This window comes from Alternaria triticimaculans, assembly GCF_023758025.1.
Source record: "Alternaria triticimaculans strain BMP 0046 chromosome Unknown scaffold_1, whole genome shotgun sequence".
NCBI lineage: Eukaryota > Fungi > Ascomycota > Dothideomycetes > Pleosporales > Pleosporaceae > Alternaria > Alternaria triticimaculans.
The window spans coordinates 3,953,427-3,972,564 of record NW_026055958.1 but is presented as its reverse complement, the minus strand read 5'-3'; the positions used below and the strand labels follow the sequence as shown (position 1 = coordinate 3,972,564).

Here is a 19,138-nt window from a genome sequence, read left to right as displayed (position 1 = left end):
GGTTGTGTATCAAGACGATGGTACCTATGACGTGCATGGTTTTGAAGGAGATTTTTTGGGAGTTGTGAGGGATGCGGATGCGTATCATGTCGTGGGGTGGATTGCGATTTTCTATCGTTATGGAGAGCATGGTGGAGATGTTGGTGGCTCCAGGGGTCGGGTGCTGCGTCCTGTTTAGTTAAATTTCCTGTGTAAGATATCGGGGCGGGTTCAAATGGAAGAATTGATGAACGTCATTACTTTCGTGTGGAAATGTATCCAGAGTTTTCTTTGCTCGAAAGTGACGTGGGAGCTTGCAACTGAGTATGTTTGACGTTCCTGTCTTCCAGTGTCGCCCATTGGTGAAAGAATACGCCAGCCGTGGGTATGCCCCTCCTAAAGCGTGACCGACTTGTGATATCCCCAAACGCCAACGCTATGCATAACAAAAATGCGTGAAAGATGTACCTCCTATGACATCTCACAGGAGCCCAACTATGCTTTGTCCTCGGCCTCATCATCGCTGCTTTCCCTCTCTTCCCAGCCCACCATCCGTCTCAACACGCGATTCTCTTCTCCCAACTCTTTACATCTGCCCCTCAAACCTTGTTCGACTTCGCTCTGGCATCTTAATGCGCTCCTTGCGTTCGCCGCCACGCGACTCAGCCCAGCCTGCCAGTCAGCGTGTTCAAGCCGCAGCGCCATAGATGTCGAGCGTTCTTGGTCAAGAAGCCCCTGGTAGTGTTTGTGCAGAGCAAGCATGGCGGAGGTTTGCGAATAGGCGTACGGACGAAGTTTATCGAGGAGAAGGGTCAAAGCGGATTCGTAGTCGGTGAGGAGGGCGGAGAGCGATGTGTTGGTTGAGGTTAGGGATGCGATGGTTGTTTGTGCGCTCGCGAGCTGTGATTGTAGGTGTGCTACTGTCGCTGCTGTAATGTGTATTAGTATGTGTTCATCCGAGTCCAGACAGATATCGCCGTCCAAACCCTCTCAATACAGACTCCACATACCATTGATCTCTCCATTGACCTCCCTCATGCCCATTCCACTTGCACTTCTCGGATTGAGCCCACCAACCTCACCTCCCTCTTCTTGTGCAGCCCTCCCTTGTATCGCAGCGACACCCTCCACGATACCCCTCGTTTGCGCCTTGTTCTCTTCTAGCAATTGACTCAGCTGCTGCACCACCGCCCACAGATGGTTCATGTCCGTCTGCTGGCCGCCGCTGGGTAGGCCATTAACCATTGGAACGCCGTTTTGGCCGCCGCCGTTAACTTGCGATCCTGCAATACTGCCGGCTTGTGAATGTGAGGGAGAGGGCGGAGGGCGATTTTGATTGTGCTGTTGCTGGGCGGCTTGTTGTTGGGAGGACTCGAGGAAAGAGAAGTTGTTCATGGCGACAGTAGTGTGGGTGGGTGGTGGAGATTAGGTAGCTGCGGATATTGGTGGAGTTGGCGTGCGGCGCGGGCTTGATGGCTTCGGTAGTCGGGCTTGTGATTGGATTGGAAGTCTGAGGGTGGGATCGTAGGCGCCTACCAAGATCTTCTCAGTGACGCGACACTAGATCGGGGTATAGAATGCTTTTCTGCGTCTTGTGCGGGGTCAGGTTGGTTCGCGTTGCGGAGTCTTGAGGCTTGTTGGCGATGCGCTCTGGGACGTGTCCAGATGGCGCTTGCTTGCTTTGGTGCTAGCGGCTTGGCCACACTCTATGGCTTGACTAGACAGCGAACCATTGCAGATGGGTATGACTTTTTGGTGATAAGGTATCGATAGTACTAGGTAAAGAAAGCGTGACTAAAGTATGCGAGGATAAAAAGCAAAAATACACCACAAGAGGTATCCGCAGCCAACCCATGCCAAAGAACAACCTCCCCCAATGGTATCCAACACTCCACAGTGAGACTCAATTCGAGCCTGCTATGACCGAAAGTCCATCCCTCCCTGGGGAGCTGGAGCATTGCCCGCTCATCTATCAGGCAGCACATACCTCCTTTCTACACTCATCTCGCGATCTGCCTCATCTTCACCTTCAAACCTCAACCTAACGAGATTGTCCACACCATCTCCTTCTTTGCCACCATCTTCTTTCTTAACCTTACCATCACTCTGCTTCCAGACAGCCACCACTTCCGCTTTGTAGAAAGTAGTGGTACCTGGGTAGAGAGCGAGAACATTCTTGCCTTTGCTAAGGTCTGGTAATGTGGTGTTTGATGAGGGTGGTGGGATGGGTATCAGGTGATTGACGGAAGCACGGTATGGTACTGATGGTGTCGGTGGGTCCGGATCAGCATCGATGATCTCGTACCGACGTTGCTTTCCTTCGCCGATTACGGATGTCACGCGGCACAAGATGCCCTCGCCCTCGAACGACATGGAGGACGCCGAAGAGCGATTCTTCGCGTTGTTTCGGTAGAGGACCTCTGTCTGCGGCGAAAGACGTGGTCGGATTTCTATAATAATATTGTCAGTTGACGTGGTGTCTGAAGGGACTTGGGATGATGTGTAAAAAGGGCGCTGTGATAGAAGAGATGGTACATGGTGGCATGAGCACATAAAAAGAAGTATGAGATCAGATGAGGTGAGATTATGAGCTTGCCTATCCGACTACAAACCTCGAACAAGCCGAAAGGAAAAATGCCAGTGGGTATCGTCTGCCGTCTAAGGTGAACGCCGATAGCAAAGTACAGCTCAACGCTTGGTCTTGTACTTGATTGTGGGCTTGGTTTTGGAAGGAGGAAGAACCATCTTACCCTTACCCGAGTCGTCTTCGTCCATCTTCACACTGCCCTCTCTCGCAACAGGTACCGATCCTGCTCTGCTACTGCCCGACTTGGCTACCAGTCGATCTTTCTGACTGCTGATAACGACCTTTGGGCTGGGACCTCCAGGACTGTCCGCAGCCATGCTGTCGCGGTCGTCGATGTTGTCGTTGTGCTTTCGCTTGCCTTGGCGGTCGCGTCCAGACTTTCCGTGCCCAACACTGGTGGCTCGTGATGCTGAGGGCGGGGCCTCTTCCGACTGACGGAGGGCAGCCAGGAGTTCTATCTGGGTGGAGACATCATTGCCGCCTTCGACCTGCTGGAGAAGGGTCTGTGCCTCGTTTAGATTACGTATGTTCTCGCGCAGAAGGTCTTCAAGCTCGTCATCAATACGGGCTGAGGTTTCCTCGCCGCGGTCTAGCCGGGTTAGCACAGTGGGACGAATATGTAGTAGTCAGTTGGGCAACGAACGCTGACGAGCAGACTGTTCTGCGACGAGGGCGGTGATTTTCTCTTGCAAGGCATCCGACTCTTTCTGCGGCATGTCAGCAAGGAAGCGGATCTATGTGTAGATGATTTAAGTAATGCATGCGACAAGGCACGGTCTGTGTAATACCACGCATTTGTCGGCGCGTCTGGCATCTGTCTTGATCTGTTTCCAGAGATCCCGCTCCTCCTCTGGATCTCTTCCATATTTATTTCGGTTATGGCCCACGTAGCCTTTAGAATCGCGAAGATTACGCGGTACTTCGCTCATGGTGAGGAATGCTGGCGATAGATATGGAGATGCAAATTGTAATGCTGGTGTTAATGAAGAAAGTATATTCGTACCATGAGTTGATCAACGCGACGTCCGTCAGCTTTGATCGAGTTCCAGAGAGCTCTTTCCTCGTCGAACTCCTCCTTCAACTGACCACGGGGCCTGCTGCGGGCTGCCATGTTGAGGAAGTTGTGGCCCGTCAACTCCCCAGCTCTTTTCGTGTTACCTAAGGCGCTGCAGGTAGTTCATGTGGTGGTGTGGAAGCGACAGACTGAGGTGGAGGAAGGGAAGTAGCTGCAGATGATCAACGTCGGGGCATGTAGTCGGCGGGATGCAGGGTAGGGTACGCTAGTCATGGGAGAGGGGATGAGCTTAAACCAACGGCAGGGTGACGATTGTGCGGGACCAAACAAGTGGGTGGGCCCCGCCCAGAGCTCCTCCGCCAATTCGCAGCATCGCAATACATACGCAACCTCCACACTCGACCGAACCATATTCAAGATGCGGAACCCTCTTATCAGACTAGAATGCGGTAGGTCAAGATAGTGAAATTGATTTGAGCCAGCATTGGCTAACTAAATCCAGGTGTTAACAGCTACGACTGGGGTGCGTGCCCCGCGTCATCACTCACCTTCGCCCCAGCAGTATGCTGAACCAACCCAGGCAAAGTCGGCAAAGAATCTGCAGCCGCCAAGTTCCACGCTGCAAATGCTTCAGACTTCTCGATTGAAGAGGAGAAGCCATATGCCGAGGTATGGAATTTCGGTCTGCGATTGACGCGTCGTTGACACGGTTAGCTATGGATGGGCACACACCCGTCGCTCCCTTCCAAAGACAAGGAAACGCAGCGAACACTTCTCGACCTCTTCCAAGAGAACCAAGCCTTGCTATCAACAGATATCGCCGAGCGCTATGAGAACAAGCTCCCATTCCTGTTCAAGGTCCTGTCGATCAATAAGGCCCTGAGCATCCAGGCACACCCGAACAAGAAGCTTGCCGAACAGCTGCATGCAAGCGACCCTAAGAACTACCCAGGTCAGCATAATTACGGAAATTTCCAACAGAAATACTGACCTCACTAGATGACAACCACAAGCCCGAAATGACCATTGCGGTCACTCCCTTCGACGGCCTCTGCGGCTTCCGACCCCTCGCCGAAATCGCCCATTTCCTCAAGACCGTTCCTTCATTGCGAAAGTTAGTAGGCGAAGAAGAGGCAAAAAAGTTTGAAAACACCATCAGTGGCAAGGAGACATCGGACAAGGAAGAGGATATGCAGGAGAACAAAAAGGCTCTGCAGTCTGCCTTTACAAAGCTCATGAACACGGACAAGGACGCGCTGTCTTCTGCCAGCGAAGAGCTTGTCAAGGCAGCGGAATCTGAGGGCGACAAGTTCGCGGACGGCGGCCCACCCTCCAACGACGGCAAAGAGCTCGCAGACCTTGTCGTACGCCTAAACTCCCAATTCCCCGGTGACATTGGCCTCTTCGTCCAGTTCTTCCTCAACTACGTCAAGCTCGACATCGGCGAAGCCATGTTCCTCAAGGCTGATGACATTCACGCCTACCTCTCCGGCGACATCATCGAGTGCATGGCGAGCTCCGACAACGTTGTCCGCGCAGGCTTCACACCAAAGTTTAAGGACGTGGACAACCTAACAAAGATGCTGACCTACAGCTATGCGCCGATCAGCGAGCAAAAGATGGAGCCTAGAGACTACTCACAGGTCAGGTTGAACGCACCGGCGTATAGCTCCAACAGCAGCAACAAGCTGTACAACCCACCGATTCCCGAGTTCGCCGTAGTACGGACGGCCCTCAACCGTGTTGGAGGAAAGGCTACGTTTGATCCGATTGATGGGCCCAGCATCATCCTCTGCACCAAGGGCAAAGGAACGATTAGCGTGGGACCAAAGGAGGAGGAGATCAAGGAGGGCTACGTCTACTTCGTTGGTGCCACTGCTGAGGTCGTCATCAAGAGCGATGTTGATGCCGAGGACGAGGAGGGCGCAGAGGGCCTGGTAACATTCAAGGCATTCTGCGAGCTCGAAGACGGCAAAGGCAAGCTATGAGACATGAGATATGAACAAAAGGGTACGACAACGACTTGATGATATGACGACAAGAGAAACGTCTTCTTGCTATATTGTGTTTGGCTACATAATACATCTATCATCTATGAGTGGTATCACAATGCTATGAGTCGCTAAGTCTAGAACAACAAGGGGAGTGAAGTGTCGCCTTACTCCGGCAAACTCCTCATGACACTCTCAAACGCTACCAATGCCATGGCATTCGCCGGGAACGCCCTCAGGAAGCATGGCACAAAACCCCGCCAGTACCCTTTCCAGCCTTGCTCCCTGTACACCGCTTTCGCGGCATCTCTCCACCTCGGAAACTTTCTTTGTGCCAGCGGATCCGTCATGATACGCTGCTTAATCACATCGCTTGGGTAGCTCGTCAACCAAAAAACCTGCGCCGACAAACCTCCCGCCCAGAAATTGACAGCGGGAGCAGACAGCGAAGTCCGCTGTTGCAGCTGCCGTGTGAAAAGGTCATAGGTTCCCCACCAGAAGCAGAAGAACGTGCGGAAGAGCAGTGTAGCGCTGAGACCGTGATACACACCCCTCATTCCATGACCAGTGTATATCTTCTTGAGGCAATCGATTGGTCCGGAGTAAAGTCGCGACTTCTTATCCGCGGCGTACTGGACTTGCAGACGTGCTTTAATGTGTTCGACGGGCGCGGCAATGAAGGAGACCGTCCATCCTGCCATTGTGCCTGCTAACGCGTGACCGTATACGGGCAGTTTACGCTGTTGTTCGCCGAATTGGAGGTGTGAGGGGGGATTGAAGACGCGATCGTTGAGGACGCGGCGGTAGACGCTTAGGGAGCCTAGCATACTTTGTGGTGTTAGTACAGTGAGTTTTTGGAGGGGTATATGTCTGCGTACATCGAGTCCATAAACATCCATCCTACAAGCGGTGGTGTAGCGCCCTTGTACAAACCCGCGAAGCCTTCTTTGCGGAGTGTCTGCATCAGACAATCTACCGGGCCGCGGAAATGGCTTTTCTCGGTCGTTTGGAGGCGGACTTTCACCGTGTCGAAGGGGTGACCAACTATCTTTGTTAGCCCTGTTCAATGCATGTGCTTGAGAGGGATAATTTACCAGACAACTTCGCAATGCCGCTGAACACCCCAGCGACAAAGCCGCGGTAGTGCTTGGGAGACTTCTTCGGCTCATCAGAGGTAGCTATCAGCGCGGTGGCCGCCGGCTGTGAGTCGCTAGCTTTCAGGTTCAGGGCTGAGGTAGCCATTGTCGCGTCGCTGTTCTTCGGTACAATATCGGAATCATGCCTCCCGTCCAAGAAAAAGCACAAAAGGCACCCAACACGTCAAAAAGATCACGAAGAAGCGAAGGTAGGGAGAAGCAGGGCCGTCGAACAACTCAAGCCATTATTCTCGGTGGAATTGTCAGCAGCGGTCAGTAGGCAACTTGCAGGTTCCGCATATCGGAAACGTACAAGCGCCCGCGATATGGTGACGATGTCGACAGGGCCGAGAGATCGGTGTTCGGACCCCCGAAAGTCGCGTTTTAGTGCCTTCTGAGCTTCTCTCCAGGGCTGGACCCTTGAGATTGGCTTGCCAGATTGGTACGATGGTTCCTTCATAGATTAGCGGCTGCCCCTCCATATGCACTTGCGATCGTGTGCGACCGAGGATGGCGCGGTTTGATCTTTCTGTTGCTAATCGACTGTTGTCGCTCTCACTAACTTTTTGATAACTTTGTTGGCGCGCGCGCATTCGATACACGTGTTCTAGGTAACCATGTCGGCGACTACGAGTGCGACGACGGCGCCCGCTGCGGGTGTAGAGTCGAAGAAAGGTATGTTGGATGTTTGGCGGGGCGCGTTTGGAAGACCCAGATACTAATGTTGGCGCAGTATGGACGACTCTCATCACCAACACGGCATACCTCACCGGTCTCCTTACCCTCGACTACTCGCTCAAGAAGCATGGCACAAAGTACCCGCTCATCGCTTTGTACACGGATACCTTCCCCGAAGAAGGCCACAAGGCGCTCGATGAGCGCGGCATACCAAAACAGCATGTCAAGTACCTGCTGCCAATCAAGTCCAAGGACTTCACCGCAGACCCGCGCTTCTACGACTGCTGGAGCAAGCTTACGCCGTTCTCGCTCGAGGAGTATGACAGGGTGGTACAGCTAGACAGTGACATGTTGGTCTTGCAGAACATGGACGAGCTCATGGACTTGCAGCTGGACGCACCGAGTACAGGCGGCAAGGGCGATAGAGTGTTTGCAGCGAGCCACGCATGCGTGTGCAATCCGCTCAAGAAGCCGCACTACCCCAAGGACTGGTATGTCTCTTCCCTTATACATACATATGATACATAGACTAACACAACTCCAGGATACCAGAGAACTGCGCCTTCACAACCCAACACGCCGACCCCACCACCGCCCAACACACAGGCGCCCCCTCAACCGCCGGCCTCCGCATGCCCAACGGCGGCCTCCAAGTCGTAAATCCCTCGCTCGCAACCTACAACCTGATCCTCGAGCAGCTCTCCAACGAGGCATCCGGCGACTACGACTTCGCTGACCAATCGCTGCTGGGCGATCTGTTCAACGGCCGCTGGGTTACGCTGCCGTATACCTACAATGCGCTCAAGACGCTGAGGAATAAGGGCGTGCATGATGTGATCTGGAGGGATGAGAATGTCAAGAATATTCATTATATTCTTAGTCCGAAGCCCTGGGAGGAGGACGATGGGAAGTCAACGTGGGAGACGCATCAGTGGTGGTGGGATGTTAATAACGAGAGGAGGAAGGAGGAGAAGAGCCGGGGGATTGATGATGGATTCTAAGCTCTCACGATGTAGTGGGGTTGTTGCATAGTGGTCGGCGTAGAGGTGTAGAGTAGTACGAGAAACTTGGGCGAGCATCTTACGAGATGCCCTGGAGGCGTTGCATAGCGGTGGGGTAGGGAGAATAATGCCCTGCATAAAAAGTATATGGCAGCCATGGAGGAAGAATACATTCCATCCAATGAAGATTACGTTCCGATTATTGAACAGCTCACGTATGGCTCACGAACACCTTCCTTTTCGGTAGCACGGCTTTCTACACGATGTTTTTCAAGTTTCCTTTAGGCTTGGCGCCAGGGTTCCTCCCCGATTCAGTAATCCCTCAAGCTCGGTAGTTATGCTTCTTTCAACACATGGTCCGCACGGTGTACCACGTCATGGTGGACGGTACTAACCCTGCGTGGTCAGTGTACAGGCCTTGTGAAGAACTATTCGTAACGCGGACCAACATTCGACTGTAGCAGTCATGCTCGGGCAGTTGGAGGGACGATTCGAGCAACAAGTCGCAGAAAACTTCTTGCATCGGCTTATTTCGCCCGAGACATCAGGCCTCGACGATATTTGAGCCGACTATAGCAGAGACTAAATCCCGAAGGAGGGCTAGCCAAACGGGAAGATCGGAATACGTCACGGTAACGCCGTGTGTACAGGCAAGATGCAGTGAGTGAACTGCTGCCAGTTCCCACGCGAACGGCGCAGACCCCACGGCTTCATCAATCTCAGGAGTAGCGCCGCGTACCTGCGTTTGCCGGCATTCGGTGAATCGAACGGCGGCGGCAAAGTCACACGGCAGGAAAGGCTGCTGGAAACTATATGGCTAGCTGCAGCTATCGTGCAGCCAACGCGCATGCAGATGCAGCGAGTAACGCATGCGGAGACCCTTTGCTTCATCTTAGCCAAGATTCGCAATCAAAGGGCGTCGTCGAGCTGTGAGCCCCTTTTCGCCGACTGAGGCAAAAGCAGGAGAGGCGGTGATGGAGGTGTGTGGTTGGCGTGTAGGATGAACCCGTCACGATCAAGCCGTTGGGCGGAGCACAGACGTTTGGCAGCTGCGATCTGCAACGCGCCTGCTGCGGTTTCACTCCTGAGCAGCGTGAAACCTCATTTCATGAACAGCGCCAGCGCCCACGCGAGACCCTGTCCCGAGTCGCTACACATTTGCATCTCCTGTGCCGTCTACATCTTGACGTCTCCTCCCACACACGACCACCATTGAATCTCACCTCGACGCCTTATCACGCCCGACCGCCTGCCGTCTACCGTCCTCCGTCGCGCGCACTAGCTATAGCTCGCTTTCGCCGATATACCGCCCACTCGACACCACCACCCAGTCCATAACGCGTAAATCAGCACCATGGGGGGTTCAATATCCAAGATGATGGCCAAGGTCTTCGGCTCCAAGGAGATGCGCCTGCTGATGCTGGGCCTCGACGCCGCCGGAAAGACCAGTACGCACCACCATCACACCACATACACTGTCGCTAACTCCCCCAGCCATCCTCTACAAGCTCAAGCTCGACCAGGACGTCACCACCATCCCTACCGTCGGCTTCAACGTCGAGACCGTCACATACAAGAACACCAAATTCAACGTCTGGGACGTCGGCGGCCAGGACAAGATCCGTCCCCTCTGGAGACACTACTTCTCTGGTATGTTGGGCCGCGGAGGCACGGTTCCGGGTAGGCGAGTCGACATGCACGCGACTGCATGCGCATGGCTTCTACCTCGCCCGGCTCCTGCTGACATCTATCAATTGAACGACGTGGCTAATCGCAATCGCAGGCACCCAAGGTCTCATCTTCGTCATCGACTCCAACGACCGCACCCGTATCGACGAGGCCAAGCAGGAACTCACAAGGATTATCCAGGACCGAGAAATGAAGGATGCGCTGTTGCTGGTATTTGCGAACAAGCAGGATCTCAGCGGAGGTGCGTAGACAATGATGTACAATGTGAAGGATATTGGGCTGACACGACATAGCTATGCGACCAAAGGAAGTCTCGGACCGTCTGCAATTAGACAAGATCGCCAAAGACCACGTATGGAAGGTGGAGCCCAGCTGCGCGACAACAGGAGAGGGTATCTTTGAGGGATTGGTACGTTCGAACTGCCTCAATTACTTGCGCATACCCTACTAACACGACCATCTAGGCCTGGCTTTCCAACAACGTCAAGCTACCACCCGGCGCCAAATAAACGTCTTCCTACCCACCGCGATCCGCGCATCCCCGTCCCTCTCTCACACACTGTCCGCGATACCTGAACGACTTGCATGCTCTTCCCTGCATATACCCGGTTTTGTCCTCTTTACTTAATGTCGCACTTACTCTTATCGTCTTGTAATCTTCTTAATTGGGGCTTGTACATTAGATATGTACAAATCTTTTTTTTTTGTCTTGTGTGTAGATCTTTTTTCCTGTTGCGGTCCGCAGATGGGTGCCTGGCTGGGCTGACTGGTTGGTTGGCTGGTTGGGCTGTCTATAAGTAAGCGATACTGAACTTATTTCCGTGTCTGTGTGTTTGTTGAGGTGGTGGTGGTGTGAATGGTGATGTGGACTTTTTGACGTCTAATTTCTAGGTTGGCCGCGACTACCTCCTCTGATGCTCCTTCCGGACCCGTCCTTGCGACTTCATTTCCCCGCACTCACAACCTACGGATCTATCGACCCCGCAACTTTCTCGTTCCTCTGGTATACGCCTATGATACTTCTTTGTTATGATCACAGCTCACTATGCTTCCTTTGCGGGTACTAGCGCTTGCTGCGATGTGTACGCGCTGAAGAATGTTAGACAAGCAAGCTTCCACATATTGCTTGCATGGAGGTGAGTTGCGCCCTCAACAAGCCGAGTGTTCTTGACTGAACGAGAGCTGACTGTTATGAGATACAGCATCATAAGCTTGGAGATCAGCATAGCGGTCCCGATGGCCCTGCAGCGCTTTGAAATCCGCCTGTGCAGTACCGTATACGACTGTAATCCACTTCCGAACTCACTTTACTCACGTCTAGCTAATTTCGCCGATATCCAAGTTGCTCCACTGACATCCAAGACTGGCTTGTTTGGTTTGGCGTCACAATCAGACAATTCAGAGTGCTTAGGGGCACTCTTTGTCTTCCGAAAACTGCCTCCCAAACACGATTGTGTTGGCTTGTCTTAGGTATTGACAAGCAATGAGACACTTAGATATGTGTATATGAAGATGCTGGAGGACAGTGTTGAGATGGACACCAGCGAACGCAGCTGATACCTTGTCCGGTTACTCAAGACAAGAACTCAACCTCAAGGCATCGCAACGCCTCTTTCCTATCACTATTCATCACCCGCGACTCCTGGTCTCCTCCACGTCAAAACCGCAACCATGGCTCAGATCCCAGGTATGACCTTGGACGCAGCCAAAACCGCACTCGATGACCAATTCCAACGCGACATCAACACCGATATTAAGTACAACAAATGCATCTGGTGCAAATCGGGCCAAGTCAAGAAGAAGAACCACGCTCTCATCGACTGCCATAACGCCCGTCCCTCGCTCGACGATCGTACCCCACTCTCAAATGATGTATTCAACGCCGGTCAACAAGACGCCGCAGTTGCGTACATTCACTATGCTCAGCTTAGGCAGCATCCTCGAGCTAATGGAGCTACGACTTTCATGGCTGGACTGCCGCCGGCGCAGATGGGGGCGTATGTCGTGCCAGTGCCCGCTGCACCTACAGCTCTCCTTGCTCCTGTACCGGTTGCCTCTGCTCCTGTCCTTGCCCCTGTTCCAGTAACAAGCACGTCTACTCAACCGCCTGTGGCAAACGCCTCTACACCCACGTCTGTGGTATTTACCCCTCCTCCATCCACTCAGACAACAGGCGCAGCCCAAAGCTCGGGGGTTGGTGAGGACATAGTGGATCCTACCTCCCGTACCTCGACCCAGGCCGGCAATCCGTCAGCTGTTCTTACCGTGCCGATTCAAGACTCTCCAGGCGTTTCATGGACTCCTGTCAATTATGAACTAGCGGAGAAAGCGCCAGAAGAGACCGCGTATTCTGCAGGAAACAAATATGATCCGGGCAGCAATAGTCTCGCACGCCTCAGCGGCCTGAAGGGCAAGATGAAGCACCCTGTCCGAGATGCCTTCCGAGACGACAAGAAGAACAGCGTGCTCACAAATCATTTCGAAGTTGACATCGATACGAATGCCAAATTCTATGAGTATCGCATCACTGGTATTCCCGACAACGAAAAACGTGCCACCAGGAGACGAGTTATGAAGACTGTCATGGAGAACGTTCCGTTTCTGAAGAACAACCAAGACTCCTTTGCAACGAACTACGTTGATACTATCATCGCATGGAAAGACATACACAGTCTCGTCACAACGCCAAAGATCGCCTCCCACGACCCCAATGCGCCCCATACGAAGGATGAGTGGCGCATATTGGAAGTCGTTGATCGTAATGTCACACTGAGCTTGAACATCCGTTTCATGGGATTAGTGGACATCGCAGCCTTCCAAAGCTACATAGCTAGCAGTCATCCAGACCCGCCAGCATACGACCCAGAACCAGTGAAGAATGCCCTCAACATCATTTTCGCGAAGTGTTTCGACAATGTCGGCGAAACGTTGCAACTCAATGGGCATAAGTTCTTCGTATCGCATGCACTGAACGATTTGAAGGCAAACAAAGATATCGAATATCCACTCCGAGCTCTTAGAGGCTACTACTACACCATAAAGGCCGGTATGGGCAAGATACTGTTAAACGTCAACCCGGCGAATAGCGCATTCTGGAACCCATACGTGGTTAGCGAAATCCTCTTACGTGGTCTTGCGACCTTTGGAAGTGATGCCTATGCGCTCAAAGGCTTACAGGTCTATATCACCTACAATCGAGGTCGAATTGATAAGGCCCAAGCATCAGACATCAATGCTGGCTACAATCGTACCAAGAAGATTCGGGCATTCGGGAAACGCATTGATAAGCAGCGTTTCGTTCTCCACGAAAAGGACGCGCAAGGTAATCTGACCGGTAACTCGAAAAGTGTTACTGTCGCCGATTATCTGGAGCAAAGTAAGTACCTCTTTTGAACCTATCTAATTACGAAAACTAACAAACTTAGCTTATCACATGAAGTTGAAACACAAGGACCTACTTGCAGTTGATCTGAGCTCAACCGGTGAGCCGTCGTGGTTCGCTCCGGAACACCTCGTCATTCCCGTCGATCAGATATGGGCCAGGATTATTCCAGATGCCGTCGCCAATCAGTTCCACAAGCTGGCTTGTCTGTCGCCTCGTCAAAACCGAGCTCGGATAGAGTATGAAGGTCTCGCACAGCTCGCGCGTGACGTCAGTGCTCTTCCTCCGGATAGCGACCTTCATGCGCAGCTTGCACCCCTGGTGAGACTTCTTTCTTCTAGGCATGACCCCCACTAACTTTTTGCCAGATCAAATGTCCATTGATTAAGATCAACCCAACTATGCTACAAATTCCGGCGGCTCGGCTGCCATACGCAAGCATCAAATACGGGAACAACAACTCGGCAAAGTGGAAAAACGGCAGATGGAATCTCGAACAGCAGAAGTTCGTCCGCGGCTCTCGTAACGGCATCAAATGGAAGCTGTTGCTAGCACCAAAAGTCACCGATGAGGCTTCAAACAAGTTCATGGAGCATTTCAAGCAGCAGTTGATAGCAACGGGTGTCTGCCCCGCAAACACGGCTACCCATATCGATCCCAACGCTCTGAGGTTGAACGCCGTGACCGAGGTTGAATTGCGCAACAAGCTCCAAGGACTCTACGAGGATAAGCAGAAGGCTGGCGTCCCAGACATTGTGGTCTTGATGCTTCCCAGCAAGGATCAACAAGTCTACTCCCACTTCAAGTACCTTGCCGACAAGATCTTTTGCTTTCAGGCGATATGTGCGACAGAGCAGAATTTCCAGCCCAAGCCCAAGGACGGTGGCTGGAACAACGATAAATCCATGGAGCAGTACATGGCAAATGTCGCGATGAAAGCTAATCTCAAGGTGCAAGGCATCAACCACAATGTTGTGGGAGTGAACCAATGGTTCGAAAACACGTTAGTGCTTGGAGCGGACATCACGCATCCAGGAAGTGGTGCGATCGAGACCTGTCCTTCGATTGCAGCAGTTGTTGGTTCCGTCGAAAGCAACGCTGGAAGGTTTCGTGGAGTGCTGCATCTGCAGGACAATGTCGACGTAAGTCTCGAGATTTCATGCCTCAACAAGACATGCTAACCGTTGTAGATGATTGAACACTTCGAGGCTGCCGTTAAAGACCTACTCAATGCTTGGTGGGACGAACACCAGGAGTTCCCAAAGAACGTCCTTTACTACCGCGACGGCGTCTCTAAATCTCAATACGCTGAGCTCGAAACTACAGAGATACCTGCCATTCAGAGAGCCTTCACGAATTACGCTGCCGAATATGATGTACCAGCACCGTCCTTCAATCTGACTACGGTCATCGTCACCAAGCGTCACAACACCCGTCTCTTCCCAGCACGCGCAGAAGATGCCATGTACAAGAACGAAAATTGTTTTCCCGGCACACTGGTGGATAGCGCGATCACGGATCCCTACTTCAGCGATTTCTTCCTCCAGACACACAACGCGATCAAGGGCACCGCACGTCCTTGCCACTACTATGTGTTGAACAACGGCATGAATCTTTCCATGAAAGAACTTCAGGACTTCGTAAGTACCCCATGACCTATCCTTAAGCCCTGACCCGTGCTTACAACTCCCCTTCACAGACCCATCGCCTCTGTCACACCTACGTCCGCGCGACTATGGGTGTATCGTATGCACCGCCAGCCTACTATGCAGACAGGCTGTGCGAGCGAGGTCGCTGCTACATGCGCCCCTGGTACAATCCCACCACCGACACAAAGAAGTACTGGGGCAAACTCAAGCGTCAGATCGAAGACGACGTCAAAGCTGAGCGAGACAAGACGAACAAGAAAGCGAATCGTCCGCAGCGCACGCGAGGTCACAAGAAGACTGCCGAAGAGGTCAAGGAACAAGATGCCGACCAGGAGGAAGTGAGGAAGCGCTTGAACAAGAAGTTGAAGGAGGAGTACGAGGACCGTTTCAACAAAGAGTGCATCGGCGGTGAGGACAGGGCACGGGAGTTCCTTGACACGATGTACTGGATGTGAGGTGTGAGTTTGCTGGAAGAGGATGGGCATGTGCCATAGGGGTGGCCGGTTTCTTTCGTTCTCTCCTCTTTTGTGGATTTCCCTTCTTTCCTTCGTCTGTCGTTGCGTTTCCCTACATCGTTGCCATAGACTCTGCTTTCTGCCCATAGATCTCCTTACTCAATTGACTGTTTCACCCGCAAACCCATTGCAACTCCCCATAAGACTCGCATTTCGCTAGCATGGCACTAAGTGAGAAGAGCTGAAGAATGACATGACTTCTATTGAAACAAGTCGCTTAACCTTTCGGAAGCTTGACTAAATAGTACTGAAGCGTTGACATGCAACACTGGATGACCCTTACACTAACACCTCTAGCCATATTGCAGGCCTTCCCTAATCTAAACCACACCAAATACAAACGCCGTAGCGCTAGAATGCAACGATAAAGATGAAGAGCCAGGAACCAAAATTGCGCCAACCCGTCGTCAAGATACGTTAAGAATGTATGCAGCGCTTGGAAGATCATTTCCACTGACCTTGGCTCAGCTTGAGCAGGCCCTCTACGCATCCAGCTTCTTCTGCTGAGTTTATACTCGAGCGACCACTCGCGTCGTCACCGTGCATGAACTGTCGCAGCTCATCGTCTTGCTCGGGGTCGACAACACCCTTGCCAGCTTTCCGCTTGTCCTTGGCCAACATGGCACCGAGACTTGACGTCTGCGACATCAGATCTGTGTTCTCTCCCAGTATCTTGCGAGCTGCTCGTGAAGCAGGGGGCGTAGCGGCGACTTGGCGGTCTCTTCGTACAGACTTGGACGCGTTGGGCTCCCAGTTCTCCTTATCGCTCTCCGTTTGCGGGAACTCGTCCGACTCGGTGCTTTCGCCGCCCTTCTTGTAGTCGGCATAGTCCTTGCTGGAGAAGCGGCCGTTGATGGTGGACGCGCGTTGCATGGAACCGCGCGCCTTCTTGAGTGGACTGCTTTGTACTTTGTGTGAGCTGTGGCGTGCCATCAGCGGGCTGCTGTTTTGGCGGGCCTGGTTCTGTGCCAATATCCTTCGGTTCGCGCGTAGTATGCCAATCGCGTCAGCTGCACTGCCACTCTCCTCTTGTTCGGCACGCGTTGTCAGGCTGGTTGTTGACCGGCTCTCGGGATCACACCAGAACTCCCATGCGCGCGAATCCCTGCTCCTTCCGATATTCGATGTTGTCCTTGGTACCTTGGGGCTCGGCTCGCCTCGCGCAGCGGCGGCTAGGCGGTCGTTCAAGCCAGCTGCACTGTAGCTTCGTCGCAGGCCAGCAGCGGCACGGGAGAAGGAAGATGGAGTCTTCTTCGACTTTGGCGGCGATGGCGTCTTGTCGAGGTCGGTGACGATACGCGCAGTGCCGTCCTCATTGGTCGCTATCCGCACGAAAGAGTGCTTGCGCTTCAGTGGCCGGGAAGGGGTCTTGGTCGCATGGTCAGGTGATACTGAAGGCTTCGGAGGGGCGTTCGGAAAGGTGATGACTTCGGGCGTGTAATCGTCCAGATAGCGGACGAACGACGCGCTGCGACGGTTGGAGATCCATGATGTGCGTTGTTGCGCGGCGCCCTGTGAAGATGGTGCAGCCTGCTGCGAGTTGCTTATTTCAGCGGAGGCATTTTCGGTATGTTGAGTTTCGGTAGATGGCTCTGCGACAACTTCATTCGCGTTCTCTGGTTCGTTGGCAGAAAAGGCAGTGTCGATGGTGCGTGGCTCTGGGATCGTTTCGTCGGAAGTGAGTTCTGGCGTTGCGGGCTGCTCGGGTGGGTCAGACCTCGGGCACTCGTCCGCCGGCGCGTTATCGATATTGCGCGCAATGGCTACCGTCTCGTCCTCGGTGGGCGGGTCCGACATGGTGGAAGAAGAAGACATCAGCGATGCCGTGGAAGATGGTTCGAGAGGCCGTGAGCGACGGCGGTCGTTTTGGCGTTTATCTAAAGCAGAGCGTGATCAGGACGTGTTTCGAAAATCATGCGCACAACCAAGCCACGCGCAACACTTCGGAGCGATTCAATCGGATCGATTGAAAAGCAAGCACCATCGACGCGCACAACAGATGGATTGACTTACTTTGAAACCAAATCTAGGACGCGATGTTAGCAAGGCGCGCACACTCGTGACGTGGAGAAATTGGCGCTTACCTGAACTTCTTTCTCGCCAAGCGCGACTTTGCGGACGATCTCTAGTCGTGCTGCCTTGTCTGGCTTCGGGTTCTTGAGATATTCCGATTTCAACACGTCTTCGTCTTCCTTGCTGCAAGATGTCGTGGTCAGCGCTGATGGGGTGATGGAGAGTCGTGCCCGCGGGGTAGGCCGAAGTAGCTCCCGATGGTAGGTTGCGCACGAACCAACGCGTTGAACATGGGTCGACACGGTCGAGATGGAAAGGCAGAACTTGGATGGAATGAGAGCATACCTGGTGCGTCTTCTCTTCTGGCGAGCAAGAGCTTTGTTGTCGACATCCGGTGGCATGTGGTTTGCGACAGTTTCCTGCGAGTGCACGAGGAAGGCCAATTGACCACTAAAACTGGCGCGTCTGACGGTGGGAAGACGCGATGACGCAGGCGAGGAAAACGACGGCAAGGGCGATGAGGCGGACATGATGGGATGACAACAACGGATGTTGGTAATTGGACTTGGGGCGATCAGAGAAGAGCTACCATGAAAGAGTGTTATAGTAGAAAGAATAACGCGTTCAATATGGTGGCAGGAAAGTAGTGTGCGAGGCGCGTCTTCAGTCGCGTACGTATCAGATTGGTCCGAGCCGAGCGCTTGCCTATGTCGTGCATACCACTTGACTGAACTTGCCGCCCGTGCACACGACCACTCCAGCCTCATATCCTGTATTATCCATGCGGCAGATGGTCACGCATGCACGAGCATGATGAGGCTGAGAAATTTCCACATTCTATCACGCCCAATCTAAGCATCGCTGACGAAAACGCGTGCATCTCATCACTTCGATAGCCTTTCGTGGTTCATCTCGGCGTCGTGCAAGGAACTACGCGAACGCGGGACGACAATTATCTGTTTTGCTTTTCCAAGGTTCTCAGCCCTATTTCGGAACACGTCCAAGAACGCGCGTGAGCAGAGCCCATTGAGCACCAGATTCCTCCAACAGTATTGGCCCGCGGTGTATTGCCGCCCCTTTCTCGACATCATCTGCTTCCACGCGGGATGAAGACGCGTAGGAGTCGCGACGAAAACCATGCTTCTGTTTCCACACGCGTAGCACTGACAAAGCTAGTACTCAAAAAGGATAGTGGTGAAACACGTCCGCACGTGACGCGCTAACCCTTCCAATCACCCCGCCACATCCGCGAAACACGAGTCAAACAATGCACGGTTCTGCTCATCACAACGTTCTGACACAAACTCTCTACCATCGGTATCCTCCGATGACCTACCCTGCCTGTACGCATCATTGCGACTGCAATCTAGGCAGCGACACGCTACTCAACGACTATCCAGTCCGGCCTGCGGTCTAACTCTCTTGGCGGTAACTCTCACCGTCAGATGGGCTTGCACGATGCTCAACCACCATTCCATCTCTGTTCCCGCAGATGCGCATACT

General features: G+C 53.0%; 8 protein-coding genes across 8 annotated transcripts; 4 read left to right on the top strand and 4 right to left on the bottom strand.

Annotated features, from left to right (window-relative positions):
• Positions 1–474: 474 nt before the first annotated feature.
• Positions 475–1,374, bottom strand: J4E78_001330 (uncharacterized protein; the record flags this gene model as incomplete). Its single annotated transcript, XM_049361989.1, has 2 exons — positions 475–908; positions 990–1,374. The coding sequence occupies 2 exons, from the start codon at positions 1,372–1,374 to the stop codon at positions 475–477; spliced, it is 819 nt and encodes a 272-aa protein (XP_049227272.1).
• Positions 1,375–1,944: 570 nt separating this feature from the next.
• J4E78_001329 (uncharacterized protein) lies at positions 1,945–3,677 on the bottom strand (the record flags this gene model as incomplete). The annotated part of the gene is made up of 4 exons (XM_049361988.1): positions 1,945–2,429; positions 2,730–3,155; positions 3,210–3,273; positions 3,570–3,677. The coding sequence occupies 4 exons, from the start codon at positions 3,675–3,677 to the stop codon at positions 1,945–1,947; spliced, it is 1,083 nt and encodes a 360-aa protein (XP_049227271.1).
• Positions 3,678–3,999: 322 nt separating this feature from the next.
• J4E78_001328 (uncharacterized protein) lies at positions 4,000–5,569 on the top strand (the record flags this gene model as incomplete). Its single annotated transcript, XM_049361987.1, has 5 exons — positions 4,000–4,030; positions 4,084–4,104; positions 4,162–4,250; positions 4,296–4,533; positions 4,581–5,569. The coding sequence occupies 5 exons, from the start codon at positions 4,000–4,002 to the stop codon at positions 5,567–5,569; spliced, it is 1,368 nt and encodes a 455-aa protein (XP_049227270.1).
• Positions 5,570–5,739: 170 nt separating this feature from the next.
• Positions 5,740–6,814, bottom strand: J4E78_001327 (uncharacterized protein; the record flags this gene model as incomplete). Its single annotated transcript, XM_049361986.1, has 3 exons — positions 5,740–6,400; positions 6,451–6,616; positions 6,667–6,814. 3 exons carry the CDS (start codon positions 6,812–6,814, stop codon positions 5,740–5,742), a joined length of 975 nt encoding a protein of 324 aa, XP_049227269.1.
• A 511-nt stretch (positions 6,815–7,325) lies between these two features.
• On the top strand, positions 7,326–8,387 carry J4E78_001326 (uncharacterized protein; the record flags this gene model as incomplete). The annotated part of the gene is made up of 3 exons (XM_049361985.1): positions 7,326–7,383; positions 7,442–7,877; positions 7,931–8,387. 3 exons carry the CDS (start codon positions 7,326–7,328, stop codon positions 8,385–8,387), a joined length of 951 nt encoding a protein of 316 aa, XP_049227268.1.
• A 1,354-nt stretch (positions 8,388–9,741) lies between these two features.
• ARF6 (ADP-ribosylation factor, Arf Arf6) lies at positions 9,742–10,585 on the top strand (the record flags this gene model as incomplete). The annotated part of the gene is made up of 5 exons (XM_049361984.1): positions 9,742–9,835; positions 9,882–10,067; positions 10,171–10,317; positions 10,370–10,485; positions 10,541–10,585. 5 exons carry the CDS (start codon positions 9,742–9,744, stop codon positions 10,583–10,585), a joined length of 588 nt encoding a protein of 195 aa, XP_049227267.1.
• Positions 10,586–11,747: 1,162 nt separating this feature from the next.
• J4E78_001324 (uncharacterized protein) lies at positions 11,748–15,562 on the top strand (the record flags this gene model as incomplete). The annotated part of the gene is made up of 5 exons (XM_049361983.1): positions 11,748–13,452; positions 13,502–13,779; positions 13,827–14,600; positions 14,649–15,098; positions 15,158–15,562. 5 exons carry the CDS (start codon positions 11,748–11,750, stop codon positions 15,560–15,562), a joined length of 3,612 nt encoding a protein of 1,203 aa, XP_049227266.1.
• A 504-nt stretch (positions 15,563–16,066) lies between these two features.
• Positions 16,067–18,165, bottom strand: J4E78_001323 (uncharacterized protein; the record flags this gene model as incomplete). Its single annotated transcript, XM_049361982.1, has 4 exons — positions 16,067–17,499; positions 17,636–17,648; positions 17,707–17,818; positions 17,981–18,165. The coding sequence occupies 4 exons, from the start codon at positions 18,163–18,165 to the stop codon at positions 16,067–16,069; spliced, it is 1,743 nt and encodes a 580-aa protein (XP_049227265.1).
• Between the last annotated feature and the right edge of the window lie 973 nt (positions 18,166–19,138).